Below are 15,824 nucleotides of genomic sequence, written 5' to 3'. Positions count from 1 at the left end.
TAAAATGTACACTGACTACTTTTCATTGTGTGTCATTTCTTCAGTGTTGTCCCATGAAAAGATACTACTTGTATACAATGAAATATCTGCATTAATGTGTGGGGTCAGAGTGTACTCACTTTTGTGGCATACTCTACAATTACAAATGTGTGTATGTCCAGAGTACAGTAACTGTTGAGAATTCCAATCCAAGATTGACTTGATTGAGAAGCAGCTGTAATCTGTACTACTGTACAGGATTTGTCAGTCATCTAATGAAGGGTACTGGATTATACACATGCTTCCTGAGTCTATGCTAATATGGAAGCATCTCAGCTGTAATGCGCTATCATTAAAATGCAAGCTTAACTTTCGTGTAATATGATTTTTTTTGGTATGAAATATGAAAATGACACTTCTTATATCCATGGCTAAAACAAACAGGGTGGATTTTTACCCACCTAATATATAAAATCAGCTTTTTAAAATGGAACTGTATATTTAAATAGTCGTCAGCGTGCCCTCCACTGGACAAAATTAACAACAACAGTTAATTTTTGTGAAAATGTGCTGTTTGTGTTTTGTCATCATCATTCCCTGGCAAGCTGGTTCTGGCCCGCAAGTCATATGTTTGACACCCCTACATTAAAGGATGAACTCTTCTTGTACATTCAAAGCAATAAGTCATCATTTGTGTCACAACCTGTTAATGATGTCTGTTTTTTATTTGTTTTGCAGTGCTTACGTAGCACTTTAAAAGTCAGATGCATACAAGTTTTAATGCATTCCTCTATTAGCTCATCAGTGCTCTTCTATGAAAAATGTTCTCGACATATTGTCAAGACACCATTGTTTTTTTTGTTTTTTTTTTGTGACCAGTCGAACTACAACAATAGTTCCGATTTAGTCACACAGATGTGTTTACCTGCCGCTTTCGCTCAGCCCTCTCCCGCTGGCGTCGCCGCCTCTCCCTGGCTTTCTGCAGCGCCTTGTACTCTGGATGGAGCTCAAGCTCTCGCGCCTTCTTCAAGTGGGCAGCAGCATGGGCCATGACTCCTACTTCCTAACTCTCACTCCGAATCAATGAATATTAGTGAAAAACGTCTCCAGACAATGTACCAGCTGCCAATACCTCCTCACGTGTTAAGTAGTTTAATCTTGAAAGTCAACTTTTCTGATGTAAATAATCCAAGTTGGATCAAAAATCCTGAGAGTGAAGTGTCTCCAAAATGACCCTTACTGGAATATCTGACAAAAAATCCTCTTCAACTTCTCTCTCATCCTTTACTTTTATCTTCACAGTCCTTGTAGAAAAGTCAAGACGCTCCCACGAGATTTTCACATCCCAAAACACACACACATCTACTTATGCAGAGCGCAAATGAAGCATTTGTGTGTCCGAGCATGAGGGAAGGACAAAATGACAGAAAAGGGGTGGTGAATGATGACAGTAGGACTCATCCATTTGGTCATTATTCATCCTCTAACACACACACAAGCACAGGATATGACCCAGTCCAGATGTACAGTACACGAAAACCCTTCTCCATGTGAACAGATGTGGCTTTAAAACGTGTGTTCTGTAATGCATTTGTGTGTGTGTGTGTGTACAGTGTTCAGTGTGTAAGGGGTTTAGCGCAGCTGCAAGCCAACAGTCAAACTACAGCTACTGCCAAAGCTAATCTTTCTCCACTGTTGTGTCAAAAACACACAATTAAAGAAAAACAAATCCTTACAGTGTGGCATGAGAACTCAAAAGCTTAAATACTTTTTAGGGTAATGATTTATTATGAGGGGTCGTCAGGGACATAATTCAGGATTACTTCTCACACATACATGACTGAAATGCTCTTGCACACAATAATGTAACATATGATGTAGTGAGCTACATATTTTTTATTTATTTTTTTTTATTTAAGTACACTTACTCACACAAACACGCACATATACAAACATGGTCTCCCGGGTGGGGAAGCGAACCCATCCCACATGCATTGAAGGGAAGCAGCGGTAACTACTCCGCCACCCAGAGCCCAGTCTGCTGCACATGTAATGCGGGCAATTGGTGACCGCCTTGCACCCCCGATCGATCGTAACCCTATAGGAGCCTATAGATTCCTCCCATATTCATTAAACATTCTTGTTAATGAATTGCCCACATAATGTAATGGGATGTTTATTTACTGTCAAACCTTTAATAGTCACCACCAGTCCAGAATGTCAGGTGGAAAAGTTCCCCTATAACCCTGAGCAGGATGAATGGAAAGATGGTGTGCACTATTCCCAATATGACACCTCCTAGTGGTAATATCAAAGAAGCTACCCTCAGTCTGTCCGTTTAGTGCCAAAGTGTCTGACAAGCTATCTTTGGATCCATGTGACCGCTTCTGGCCCTCATCTTTGTGGTGAATTGCAAGCGATTGAGTGTGCTGAAGCCGCAGCTTTGAAGGCCTCCCGTAAGATAAATCACTGGAAATGACTGCAAGAGAAGCAGAAGCAATGGCAATGCTTTCATTAAAGAAAGCACCGTCAGGTTTCTTTTTTTCCAATAGTTGTCATTGATGCTGTAAGAATACATCAAAGAGGAGAGGGTGAACTTGGCACACGTGAGCCAACAGAGACGATGGAGCAAACCACTCGTGCTGTTGGGGGGTGCTAAACAGTGGACAAGCAATAGTCGCTTGCTGGCATCTGGAACGTTGGGCTACCCCCTCCCCCCTGCATGGCGGGTAAGTGGATCGGTCTGCATCTCAACTGCATTGCACCCTCCACACCACTGATGGAACATGGTTTGACAGATGTGTGCGCAACTTAACGTGTGTCAAGTGCTCATCAAATTGTCCAATTATTGTCACAAGGTTCAGTCAGCAATTCAACATACCAAAAATCTTGACTGACACTAATATGCTGAATCACTCCACCATTCCTGACTATTATCTGCTATTACTATATGCTGGACTTGCACGAGGCAAAAGAGTGGACGAGAGCTGCACCTTTAGCACCTCCTGCTGGTGACATCAAATTCAAGCATAATATGCGCTGTGTGTGCAGATCTGATAAAATCTCAGCAGTAGAATTAATCAATCATTTAAAAAAATGTATTCATGAAAATCCATTCCACCTTCTAATTTTCAGTTCTGCCCAATGTGCCACCCCATCTTTTTATCCTAACTTACTTGAATGAAGCACGTTTTTGTGAAGCACATTTGACAATTATTCTAATTGTTGACCTATTTAAAGTTTAATTAAATGCAGCCACAGTTACTGTAACACCCGTCTCGGACTCACATTTCACTGAGAAAAATCAATGACCGGATCGATTAGCATGTAAGCTGGTCCTAAAATAGTGCACTAACGGTAGATTGCTGTTATCTGTGTTTTTAGGAAGAGGTGGGGGTTGGGTGGCACATAAACACCAGATTATTTTAGGTTCAACATTGTTCACATTTCAGTTGAAGGCTAACTAGTGTGTGATATTATTAATACAATGAACGTTTTGTGTGTAAACATGCTGCATCAAGCTCTGATCAATGTCTTTTATTGATCATTTCCATTGCATTGCTTTCACGAGATAATGGCATTTAGGAGAATACATACCATAATAAACAGAGGATATACACTTACTGGCTATACCTGTACAAGCAAATGAAATGTAAAATATTCTAATAATAATAATACATTCTGTCTTGACAAACATAATCAGTACGGGACTGTATAAATGAGAGAATAGAAACAAAAGTGCAACTACATTCATTGTTTCACAGCACTTGTGTTGCCACTTAGTGTTGGATATTTCCACTACCCACTATCTGACAATTCAGCACTATTGCAACAATGCAAATCCCCCAAAGCACGGACACATTCACAACAACATTCACACATGCAAATAGTGCGCCATCACCAAGCAACAATCTAACTTCAACTGCCTTTAAGCATCTTGCAGGTTTATTTTTAGAATATTCTGACCTGAACTAGAATAAACCTGCAGCCGGCACGGCGAGGAGAAAACAAGCAGATTGTTGTCCTAAACAGCGCAGAAACTTTGACTTCTCTTTCATTTATGATGAATATTCCTGATATTATGATTATTACTGTTGTTTATGATGTGTCCTCCTGCAAATGGAGGTGCAGCTCTGACTCATGGCAATCTGACAGCATTACAATGCATCCATGATTTAATGGAAGGAGGTTCTTGCTTTGAGACTGCGCATTTAGATTTCGAGAAGGCCGTGCATTTTGTATGACGACAACCCTCAACACTCACCGCTTCGCCCTTCACTGGAAATGCTACTTTTCATTAACTCTTACACTAGTTAGGCTTAAGTGAGGCATATTCTTCAAGCAGGTTAAGTCTGCAAGAGAACAAGACGCTTACTGCACATGCTAGAAATTATCTGAAAGAGCTTCCCATATTTGTTAGCATCACTTGAGGAAAGCAAGGATAAATCATATTTTCACGATGTGTTCGCTGCAGTGTTAATTTAATTAATTATATTTACATCTGGGCAATTTACAGACTATAACGTTCTTCATGGATTGAATTATTTACTACTATTATTAGGGCTACTTGACGTATTGAGCCATTTTCAGCAGTAACAAGTTAATATTTTGTCTATAATTAATGTGGTAACTTCATTATTTTTCACGTACAATTAGTACCTTTAAAAAGTAATTATTCTACTAACTGTCGACTTATGATGACATCACCTGTGCTGAGGCAGTAGGTAACGACCAATCGTGGCTCAGTTTACTGACCAAACCCAGAAAACAGGTGAGCCATGATTGGCCGTTACCTACTTCCTCAGCACAGGTGATGTCATCATCAGTCGACAGCAAGTGGAAAAATTACTTTTTAAAGGTATTAATTTTATTGTACAAAAAAAATAATGAAGTTATCAAATTCATTCTGTACAAAATATTAACTTAAAATTGCTCAATGAGTCAAGTATCTGTTTAATCTAAAAGGCAACAATATATTATGATCTCATCAGCAATATAAATAAGGCTTTTTTTCCAACTCAGATCTGTATTGTTATCATCATCATCATCATGGATTCCTCCAGTGCTTTATAAGCCTTTTCTTGCCCCATCAACCATGCTAAGCATTATTATTATTATTATTATTATTATTATTATTATTATTATTATTATTATTATTATTATTATCATTATTACTATAAAACATTAAATCACATCCCTGCTTTCAAATTAAAACACCGGCTGGTTTGAATTGTATTCATAAATTTCAAAGAAATGAGTTGAGAGCCTAAATGACAATTCAGTTGCAAGTTTTAACACAATATTTGTAGAAAGCTCCTCCTGTTCCTGACTTGTGACTTTAAAAGCAAAACGTTAGAATGTTGTGATAAATTTTTGACATTATCCCGACTTCTGTATTGCATTTTGTTAAGGTCACACCTCCAGCAAAGCTTCAGCCAGACATGAAGCACAGAAACGTGCAATGGGAAGTACAGTAGCTTCTCTTGTTTGTGCTTTTGTCCCACACTCAGTGGCTCCAGCTCCCTATTGAACAGTCCGAGTTGCAATAATCTTGTGTACCTCCTGGTAAGAGCATGACACAATCAATGATATCCGTAATAAAAAAGAGAATTCTTTTAAACATAATCATCTTTTTTTTCCCCTTCTGCACCCATCACAGAACATCAAACTACAGAGCTTCCTAATGGCAACATAACCTCCTAGAAGGAAGATCAAGATAACATATGGTATTACACAATCTATGCTGGAGACAGGAGTGCTCACAATGGATTTATACACAGACACACAGTTTGTTCTCTCCCCTCAGGATATTGATTGTGTGGCTGCAGCTGAGCTCTGCATCACATGACTGACGCCTGATTCCGGAATAAGATATAATAATCATATTGTACCAGTCTTCGTATGTGTGGTGAAGTGACTTGTATTTGTGTAACAGTGCCTATAGATGCACTTGATGCTGACGTACGACTGTAGACCACAAAAAAATAAATTTTGAATTCAATTATTTTTAACTTATTATACTCATCATGGGCGGCACGGTGATCTAGTGGTTAGCACGTCCACCTCCCAGTTCTGAGGACTCCGGTTCGAGTCCAGGCTCCGGCCTTCCTGGGTGGAGTTTGCATGTTCTCCCCGTGCCCGCGTGGGTCTTCTCCGGGTACTCCGGTCTCCTCCCACATTCCAAAGACATGCATGGCAGGTTAATTGGGCGCTCCGAATTGTCCCTAGGTGTGCTTGTGAGTGTGGATGGTTGTTCGTCTCTGTGTGCCCTGCGATTGGCTGGCAACCAGTCCAGGGTGTCCCCCGCCTACTGCCCAGAGCCAGCTGAGATAGGCGCCAGCACCCCCCGCGACCCTTGTGAGGAATAAGCGGTCAAGAAAATGGATGGATGGATGGATATACTCATCATTAGGGGTATGAATTGCCTAGTACCTGACGATTCGATGCGTATCACGATTCATAGGTCACGATTCGATTCGATACTGATTAATCCCGATATGAATTTACAAGTAGATTGTTGCGATTTTTTTTACTTAAATTTAGAAAATACCATTCAGTAAACTTGTACATGTACACTGTAAAGATTTGTATGAAAATTTATTATTTATTGATCTGAAACTTCAGTTTTATAACTGTGAGCTACTATATTTAACAAACAAGTAAACTTTTTCATGTTAGAACAGCATTGAAATAAATTATGAAGGCTTAATGTTCCATTAATATAACATTCTTCCATACTTAAGGTGTGAAAGTTAGACGTTTCGTTGAATATTTTTCCCATCAAAAATGGATGTTAAAAAATCGATTTGTCTGCCTATTGAATCGATTCGAGAATCGCGTGCTGTTGTATCGCGATATATTGCCGAATCGATTTTTTTTTAACACCCCTGCTCATCATAATCCTCCTAGGGGAAACTCAACTCACACTCAGCTCGATATTTTGTGTTACACACCTGACACAGAATAAAATTATAAACATGCTGGTATGCAAAGATGGTAGAGTGAACTTTGTGCGTAAACACTATCCCAAGCTTTAGGGCAGTTAATGTCTGGATGTAAATTAGGTTTTTATGAAGGTCACTGTTTAGACCCCGGATCTGACTATCTCTATTCCTATATTATTTTGAATAGAAAAACTGATTTGATAGAGGAACAAATCCCAGAATGGCCTGTGCTTGGCCTTCAAAATTACATTATAGCTAAACAGACAAGATAGTAGACAGAATGGATAATGGTTTTGTGAATAAAGTGCTGTTTTTATAACTCGGCAAACAGACAATTTACCCACCTCAGTGGGTATACTGGGTGTGGTAGTGTTTGTGTGTGAATTACAAGAGGAGGCATGGCTTCCACAGCAATGATGTCATACCAGTCGAGACTCAGCGATCGATTGCTCGATTGCTAGTGACGAAAATACAAGCCTCTAAATTACGTCTGCTCGCGTCAACGCAACCAACACACTCCGATTAGACAGTAATGGATGCCTGCGTTCACAGATATAATTTAAATGTCATTTTTCAGGCCTCTCATATCTTTAAAAGGTCAAGGCTGTAAAGCGCACAGAGTGAAAGCAGTCTCTCCCAAGGAACCAATTCACTGAATCAAATCGAATACCACGTGGGACATGAACCCCCATGGGACCATGTCCCAGCGTACATGTAATGAGTAGCAACATGGAGACCAGACTGGAGAGGGGGGGGGACCTCGATTGAGACCCCTGGATAAAATGGGATCTACTAGACTAAAGGACCACACCCTGTAGCAAGTCATGCTTAGACAAGTGCAGACACACTTTCCAAAACATCTGATGGATGACATTATCAGGAAGACGGTGTCCTTCAGTGTTGTTGCCATTGAGTAAACACGTCTTCCCAGTGCACAGGCGGATGAGCAGAAGCCTTCCAGGCAGAACGCCGCATTAACTGATTGCTTTTGCTACAGCGAGCCACAGATATCACAGTGTTTTTTTTCCACAGCAAAGTAGTCTAGAGAAATCTAAAAAATATATATATATACGGTCAAATATGCAATGCACAGATTTTTACATCAATAAGTCAATTTCTCACTTCCTCCAGAAAATTGACTTTCTCTCTTTCTCTTTTGAGTACAACACTAGCCCTTTGGGTATCCATGATATCTTATTGCCTTTCCCATTAATAATATGAGAACAGGCTCTAAAGGCTTAGGTTTCTGTTGTGTCCGTTTTGCAGCAATTAGTATTAATATAGCAAAGTTTCAATCATTGTTCACAAACCTGTTTAAAACATCTTGTTGCAACATGGCCCTGGTAGATCTCTTATACTCTGCTGCCACCTGATGGCCGCTTTCATAATAACTACCATTTCTTCAACTGTTCTCGTTTAAAATAGAACATATTTATGCGTTATTGGGAGCAAATAAGTTAATAACATACTGGACATTTTCTGTGGTTGCTGATCACAATTTGATTTTGCATCCATTCATTTTCTTGACCGCTTATTCCTCACAAGGTTTGCGGGGGGTGCTGGAGCCTATCTCAGAATTTGATTTTGCATGAACAGAATAATCAGGAAAATATCTCTCTCTGTCTCTGTCTCTGTCTGTCTCTCTCTCTCTCTCTCTCTCTCTCTCTCTCTCTCTCTCTCTCTCTCTCTCTCTCTTTCTCTCTCTCTAATTTAATTTCTCACTAATCATCATGTAATCACATTCACAGTGAAATTTCTGATCATGAGTCAGCAAAAGTGAGCTAATTAAACAATCAGGTAGCTCATTGCTTCAAATAGGACCCTCTGCTCAATCTCACATTTATTCAGCAAGTGCATATTTTGATATTCACTGTATTGCCATTTCCATTACTTAGTGCATATCCATCCATTTTCTATAATGCATAACTGCATATCGTGATCAGGCCACCAGTTATTCACATATTGTATATGTGGAATATATACTATTATAAAAACAGAACCCCCCCCCCCCCCCCCCCCCCACCAAAAAAGAATGCCTTACCCTAACAGATGCCTGATTTTTGTGTTCCTGTGTCTGGGTTACTTTGGTTTCTGATTTGCCATTCTGACCGACTGTTTGTGTGCAAAACCTTCTAAAAGAGAGAGGCTATATTCCCATCTGAATGCTGATCTCATCTGGCATCAGCTTGCTAAATTTATTGAGGCATAAATTCATTTCACCTCCGAGTTGAATGTATCAGGAATAGTGAAGCATGTGACCTAATACTCGCTGCAGCAGCATCACAACCATACCCGGAACCCTAAGTGAAGCCTTCACACACAAACACACACTAAGAGTTCACAAAGGCAGGAAATTAGTCAGACATAAGAGAACAGTTAGACAGAAAAAAAATATGAGCACCCCATCTTTCTAATAGATCAGTTTAAGGCTGACTAAACATGATGAGGTTGTTCTGAGGTTCTGCTGGGAGGCTTCAAACACGTACACAGTGGAGGAGAGCTGCAAAGCTTCTGAGAAGTTTATTGATCCCGAGCCACGCCTCGATATCTTTCTGCTCATCTCCAGCAGGAAACACAATGCAAAGCCCATCATGAATAATTAACATCTAAATGTGTCCCACTGCCGCAGGTCAAAAACAAAAAAAAGTCCTCTATGGAATATTAGAAGACATTTATAACAATAATAAAAACAAATAAATAAATAACAAGTAAATAAAAAAATACCAAATAAATAAATAAATAAATAAATAATCTCCATTGTCTCCCAGTGATACGGTATATCCTATCGGCCACAGCGTTGGTCAATTATAATTACATTTTGATTTTGTGTTTGTTGATGAACAGCCTTTACTCTAAAAAGCTTACAAATTAGGCCAATCGTAATTTATGATGCCACCTTCCAAACATTCATGAGAGGGGGAGTAAAATGACATCATATATAACTAGGTCAACAAAGATAGTTAAGAAGTATACAGAAACAGACAAGTATACAGCTCATGTTCCAGAGTGACAAGGTGGCATTTGTACCCAAATATAAACAGCTGGCAGATGCTCTGTAAAGATTCCGGACTCCAGACGGGAATACTATTTCTTTTCAAATAGCCACCGGACACTTACATGAAACCAGATAACATTTTATGGCTGTTGCGACGCATTGCGTCAGATCTGGCGCCAGGGTGCTTCAAGCGTCACATCTTCAAAGGCCATGGAGATATGAACGCTTCTGCTTACTTCTATGTGTTCATTGGATGATAAAAGGAAACTTAAACAAATGTGTCAAACTCAGACTTCACCCCACATACACTCAAGGTAGCCCCAGTTTCTCGAAATTGGCTTGCAATGAGATACCAATTGAAAAAAAAAGAATATGAAAAACTATTCCATGAATTAGCCCAAAAAGTAAACATTTCTATTGGTCCATGTTACATACTTTCACGTATGATGAATATCGTCCGGTCAAGATGCTCTTTATGTAAAACTGACAAACACACACCGACATTCCTTGGCTGGAGTTAATCAGTCAAAGATAGAATTTTGAAACATTTGATATCAGCTTATATCAAAATCTATTACATGCATCGTAATCACATCTGTTTCAGTGCTTGGAGGCCATCCGTTGATTTACTTCAGTGGTTTCTTTTTTCCTGAGAGCTGTTCAGAATATTTTACTACTCTTGTAGGTGTTAAAGTGTGCGTGTACATGTGTACATTACTGAGAAACCACAACTTGACAAACATCCATGTGCAGATTCATGCAATGCAAGACTGTTATGGTGCTGTGGTTGTGCGTGTGGTAATAGTTATTGAAAGGAAAAGTAATAGGGACCAGGTCACAGGTCTCCATTCTTTCCTGCAAAAGTCTCACCATACTAACTCCTCTGGAGAAAAGAAAAGAAAAAAAAACACAGGTGAAGGTGAGAGTAGGCAGTGGTGTTGAAAAGGAGATGAAAATGTGAAAAGGCTGCAGTGAAATATGACTCCCTGGCACAGTGGGAAGCATCGGAACTGGATGAGCTGAAGAGATGAAGTGAAAGAGAAATGATGGATGAATTGGAAAGCAAGCCAGAAACAATGACAAATGAAGGTTAAATAATCCGTAGTGTGTGATCAGAAGTGCAGGAAGTAAGGAGTGCATTTGGTGAAGGAGGAGCTATTTTAAAAACACGTACTCAAAGAAAAACTTTCCTTCCTACCAGGAAAGAAATAGGTCAGGTTGTCTAGTCGAAAATGTCTCTAAATATTCGACGAGAAGCTGGCAAGTACAGACATTCATATTTGGAGAATCAAATGCTGCAAAATTCCATCCATCCATCCATCCATCCATCCATCCCTCCATCCATCCATCCATCCATCCATCCATCCATCCATCCATCCTCAGAAAATATTAAATGTTCAACAATTAGATTTTATACTGCACAAAAAACATTACATGCAAAAAATAACTACACAGAAATAATGATTTCTTAAACAATACAGTATAAAGACTATCCATCCATCCATCCATCCATCCATCCATTTTCTTGACCGCTTATTCCTCACAAGGGTCGCGGGGGGTGCTGGAGCTCAGCTGGCTTTGGGCAGTAGGCAGGGTACACCCTGGACATATTTAGGGAGAAATGTATGGGGACAAATCTCTTCGCCATTTAATTATCAATCAGGCAGTGGATGAAATCTCTTAAAATCACCTTGAATCTAAATGTCGTCAATGTGGCCAATTTTATGCTTCCAACTAGCATGCTTGGGCGATTTTGGTGGGAAAGAATTAGGCTGCATCTAGCGATTATTTTGAGAATATATTCATCTGTAGATCTTTTTTTTTTAATTAAGCGGATAAACATTTTCTAATTTCAAACATGTATTTATATATATTTATATATATATATATATATATATATATATATATATATATATATATATATATATATATATATATATATATATATATATATATATATATATATATATATATATATATATATATATATATATATATATATTTTTTTTTTTAACTTGACAGTGCACAAAATGATGCACAAAAATAAATGATTATTCAGTTACTGCTTTGGTTCATAACATGTCAGAATACACAGTAGCCAAAATTGTTGATGCTGATGTTGATGCTTGCTTTCCAAAGTAAAAGTGGAATGTTTGCAAAAGTCTTATTTTGGTCTGCTTTTGTAGAGGTCTACATAAAACCTATATTTACTGTTGAGAAAATGAAATTCTGAGGATTTCAACAATTTTAAGTAAAACAAAGCCTCTATATATGATTAACCCATTATCAAAAATGATCAAACACATTTTAAGACAAACTCAAACATAGATTGTCCATTTTCAAATACTGTATGCACACACACTTGGGTGAGCTAAAGCTATCCGTCTTTAAGACATGTGCTGCATCACACCGTTTCCACCTTGCCATGATTCTTTACACTGCTGACCGCTTTTGTTACAATGAGTGATGACTGCATTCATTACAGAGAAGCAGCTCTGCCCTTTCACAGGCTTCGCCATCTTTACTCTCATGTTCTCCACCACCTGAGACCTGCATCCTTACAAAACTCTTGTCACCTTGCAACATCATCACATTCACACGGAAAATAGGAAGACTCTCAACTCAGACAAGAGAAGGTGCTTAATTGGAAAAAAAAAAATCATTTTCTCAGTTGCATGTGTCAAACTCAAGGAAATAATGTGTCTACTGTCCACTTCATGTTTCTTGTTAAATAGATTTTTATTTAGGCAAAAAAAAAAAAAAAAAGGTCTCTTTCAAAACTGCAACTCTTTAACAAATTACAAATGTTTTTTTTTTTTTTTTTTTTTCCACCAATACCTTATTAACATTTACACTGGGTTGCTACTGTTTTCCATGATTTCTGGTTTAAAAATCTGTTTGTTCTTAAAAAGTAACAACAGAATGCAGGGGAATGTGTATCCATAAAAATAAGAAGGTATTTATACATTTATATGTCACCCGGCATAGCAAAATGAGTCATAGTGACCCGTATTTCAGAAATAATGTTTTGGCATAGTCAAAAACAGGATGATCTCAGCTTTACAAATATATATAAAAATCATACTCATTACATTATTACCACAGATATGAATGGGTAGATAAGACACACACTCTTTGACTGTGGGCCTATTATGCTACTCATACAAATGTCAATAGACCAATCAGAGGCCAGAATCCTGGGGTCATAAACTCTACAATAGCAACAGTGGCTATGCTAGCCTTCACAGGTTTTTTTTTTTTTTTTTTTTTAATCAAAAATCCTGCAGATAATGAAATAATTACAAAATTAGCAAAAGCAAATTGTCAGCTTTATTCTGATAACCATATGTTGGCGATTCACAGTGTGGATATATATATGTACGTCATAAGCAAGGTAATGAGCGATTGTTTTTTGCTATATTTTGAGATAACTGACTTCTTTGCTAAGTATATAAAAATGTGTTTTTTGAACACTTCACAAACTATTATTTTTTCATAATTTTTTTTTTGTTTTTTTAAATCGACGAAAGAGGTAGAGGTTGGACTTTCTGATTACTTATTGCCTCGTATCTCAGAATCAACCTGCGTGTTATGCCGGTTCACATATGATTTCCACAGTTACAATGGGCCTCCAAGGAAAAACATCACTAGTTGTGACCAACTATCAAATTGAGTTTGACACCTCTGATTGATGGCTAAATTTAAGAAAAATCAACATCGTTATCGTCTTTAGAATGTAAGTCTAAAACAAACATAGCCAACGGAGTTCATTTATAACAATCCATCCATCAATCAGTCTTAACACATTCACTGCCAGCCCAGCAAAAATGCATTCTTTGACGTCTTTTTCCGTCAATGGCAGTCAATGACTTAAGATGAGATGTAACCAAAATTGATGGATTTTTAAGCAACATTTGCCTTAAAAAAAAATGAAAAAAGGAGGCTGCAATATAATCACAAAATATATTGGCACATTGTGTTTAACACATTCACTGCCAGCCCAGCAAAAATGCATTATTTGACGTCTTTTTCCGTCAATGGCAGTCAATGAGTTAATAGTGTCATCGTGTGCTGGAGCCTAATGCAGGTGACTGAGGGTGAGATGTGGGTACACAGGGGCCTGGTTACCAGCTAATCCGAGGTCCCCTAAGGACAAAAAACCCTTTACACTTTACACCTAAGAAAAATTTAGAGTTTTTAATGCATGTATGCTTTTGGCCTGTCATTTGAATTAATACTAAGTCCCAGGCTTAAGGGAAAAGATGTTGCCCTGATCATTCATTAAGGTGCCAATCTGACTGGAGTGCCTTTTACGCCGACTGTAAGAGGAAAAAGCAGCTTATTGCTGGATCATAAAAGAGACGTTTGCATCCATCAAGCGTTACAGTTCAGTTGCAGTTACATGTTCAAAGTTAACGCTTATCCTGTTCAAGGTTGCTGGGAAGGTGGCGCCTATCTCATCTGACTGCTGGCAAAAAATAAATAAATAAATAAATAAAAAAACAGATTACAATCTGGAGTGGCCCAGTCAATCACATAAAGACACATGGAGAGAGACAGAATTTCATTTACACCTACAATAACTGATTGGGACTCTATCCTACGCTGGCTGTATCAGAATGGGAAAGACAAAATGCAACTTTTCTCACAAAACTTGCCTTCTTTTAACAGCAACCAATCAAAATGAAATAAATTACCGGTAAGACAAACTGACAATGTTAGTTGTTGACACAAAGTGTTGATAACAACAGAGACCCAAAGGTCTTAAAAACAACAACAAACAAACACTGTGGTTGTTACAAATAGTATTAGCTACAGCAGGCAATGAAAATGTTACTTTTATGGCGCATGCTATTTCGGGAAGCCTGAATGAAATCGTTGCAATTAATATTTCAAGGCTTTTTATACTAAAGTCTCCTGATCCAAGTAAGTGAGCTCACTGGCCACACCCAGTAATGATGGAGGAGTAAAGTGTGCTTAGCACTACAGTCCATTACTGAAATCACATTAGTGTGAAACATAAGAGGGGGCAAAACATCCACAACCTTACATCACCAAATAAATACACATTCCTACACCATTTTCCCCAGGCTAATTATATGTTGACATTTTATATAATGGAGTTCTTGTTGAGACAAATGCAAGATCCGAGCGTCTCATTTTTTAAAGTGGACTAGTAACGTCAATACAGGCCTTGTGTTGTTGACAACTCGCTCAGTTACTGCTCACATCCCCCCCTGACGCACAATCACTCATCAACAAATTGTTTTCCCTTCAAAGAAGCTTCTCCACGTATGATAAATACAATCGCAACATCAGAGCGGCGGTGTCGGTGAGCTGCGCAGATGTGAGAAGACACGGCAACGCCTAATCAGTGCTCCCACCCCCAGCAGCATCACTGAGCGGTCCCAAGGACCGGATGACACCCACCTGCCGAATTCGGCCCTGGTGCAGCGGCGGCGGCTGTCCACCCTCTGGGGACGTGTTGTTCGAAGAGGCGAGTTTGAGGTCGGAGCCGCCGCCCCTGGAGAGAGCGTCTTCGGGGCTGCTGGACATTCTGTCTGGCTGCAGCTGGAAGAGACGCGGTCAAAAAGTCGAGGAATGGCGGTGGGGGGGTTCCAAGATGGATGTCAGTGCGCGGGCCTCAGAATCCTCACGGCTCGGGGGTGTTCATTCCGTGGCGTGAGCGGTGTGTGACAACGGAGGGAAAACGCGAGGTGTTGTTTTAAAAGGCGAATGAGCGCTTCCTGTATGATGCTGCTCTGTAGCTTGAGCGCGTGGACGTGAACGCGCCTCTGACGCGCTTTCCCGAAACGCTGCAGAATCGATGATGCATTCAGGGGCATTCAGTAACTCCGAAAACGCTTCTAAACCAACTGTAACAAATCAAAACAATATGTATCGGG

At 39.1% G+C, this 15,824-nt stretch overlaps 1 protein-coding gene across 2 annotated transcripts in view; it reads right to left on the bottom strand.

Annotated features, from left to right (window-relative positions):
- ank2a (ankyrin 2a, neuronal) overlaps positions 1–15,759 on the bottom strand; it is an 82,477-nt gene extending 66,718 nt beyond the window's left edge. For both annotated transcript variants that reach the window (XM_077524826.1, XM_077524827.1), the window contains exon 1: positions 15,349–15,759. In XM_077524826.1, the coding sequence (XP_077380952.1) occupies positions 15,349–15,474 (126 nt within the window). In that variant the 5' untranslated portion in view covers positions 15,475–15,759. The remainder of the gene's footprint in view (positions 1–15,348) is intronic.
- Positions 15,760–15,824: the final 65 nt, after the last annotated feature.

The sequence above is a fragment of the Festucalex cinctus genome, chromosome 6, assembly GCF_051991245.1.
Source record: "Festucalex cinctus isolate MCC-2025b chromosome 6, RoL_Fcin_1.0, whole genome shotgun sequence".
NCBI lineage: Eukaryota > Metazoa > Chordata > Actinopteri > Syngnathiformes > Syngnathidae > Festucalex > Festucalex cinctus.
Note: the sequence above shows the minus strand (reverse complement) of the source record. Positions and strands in the feature narration are given on the sequence as shown.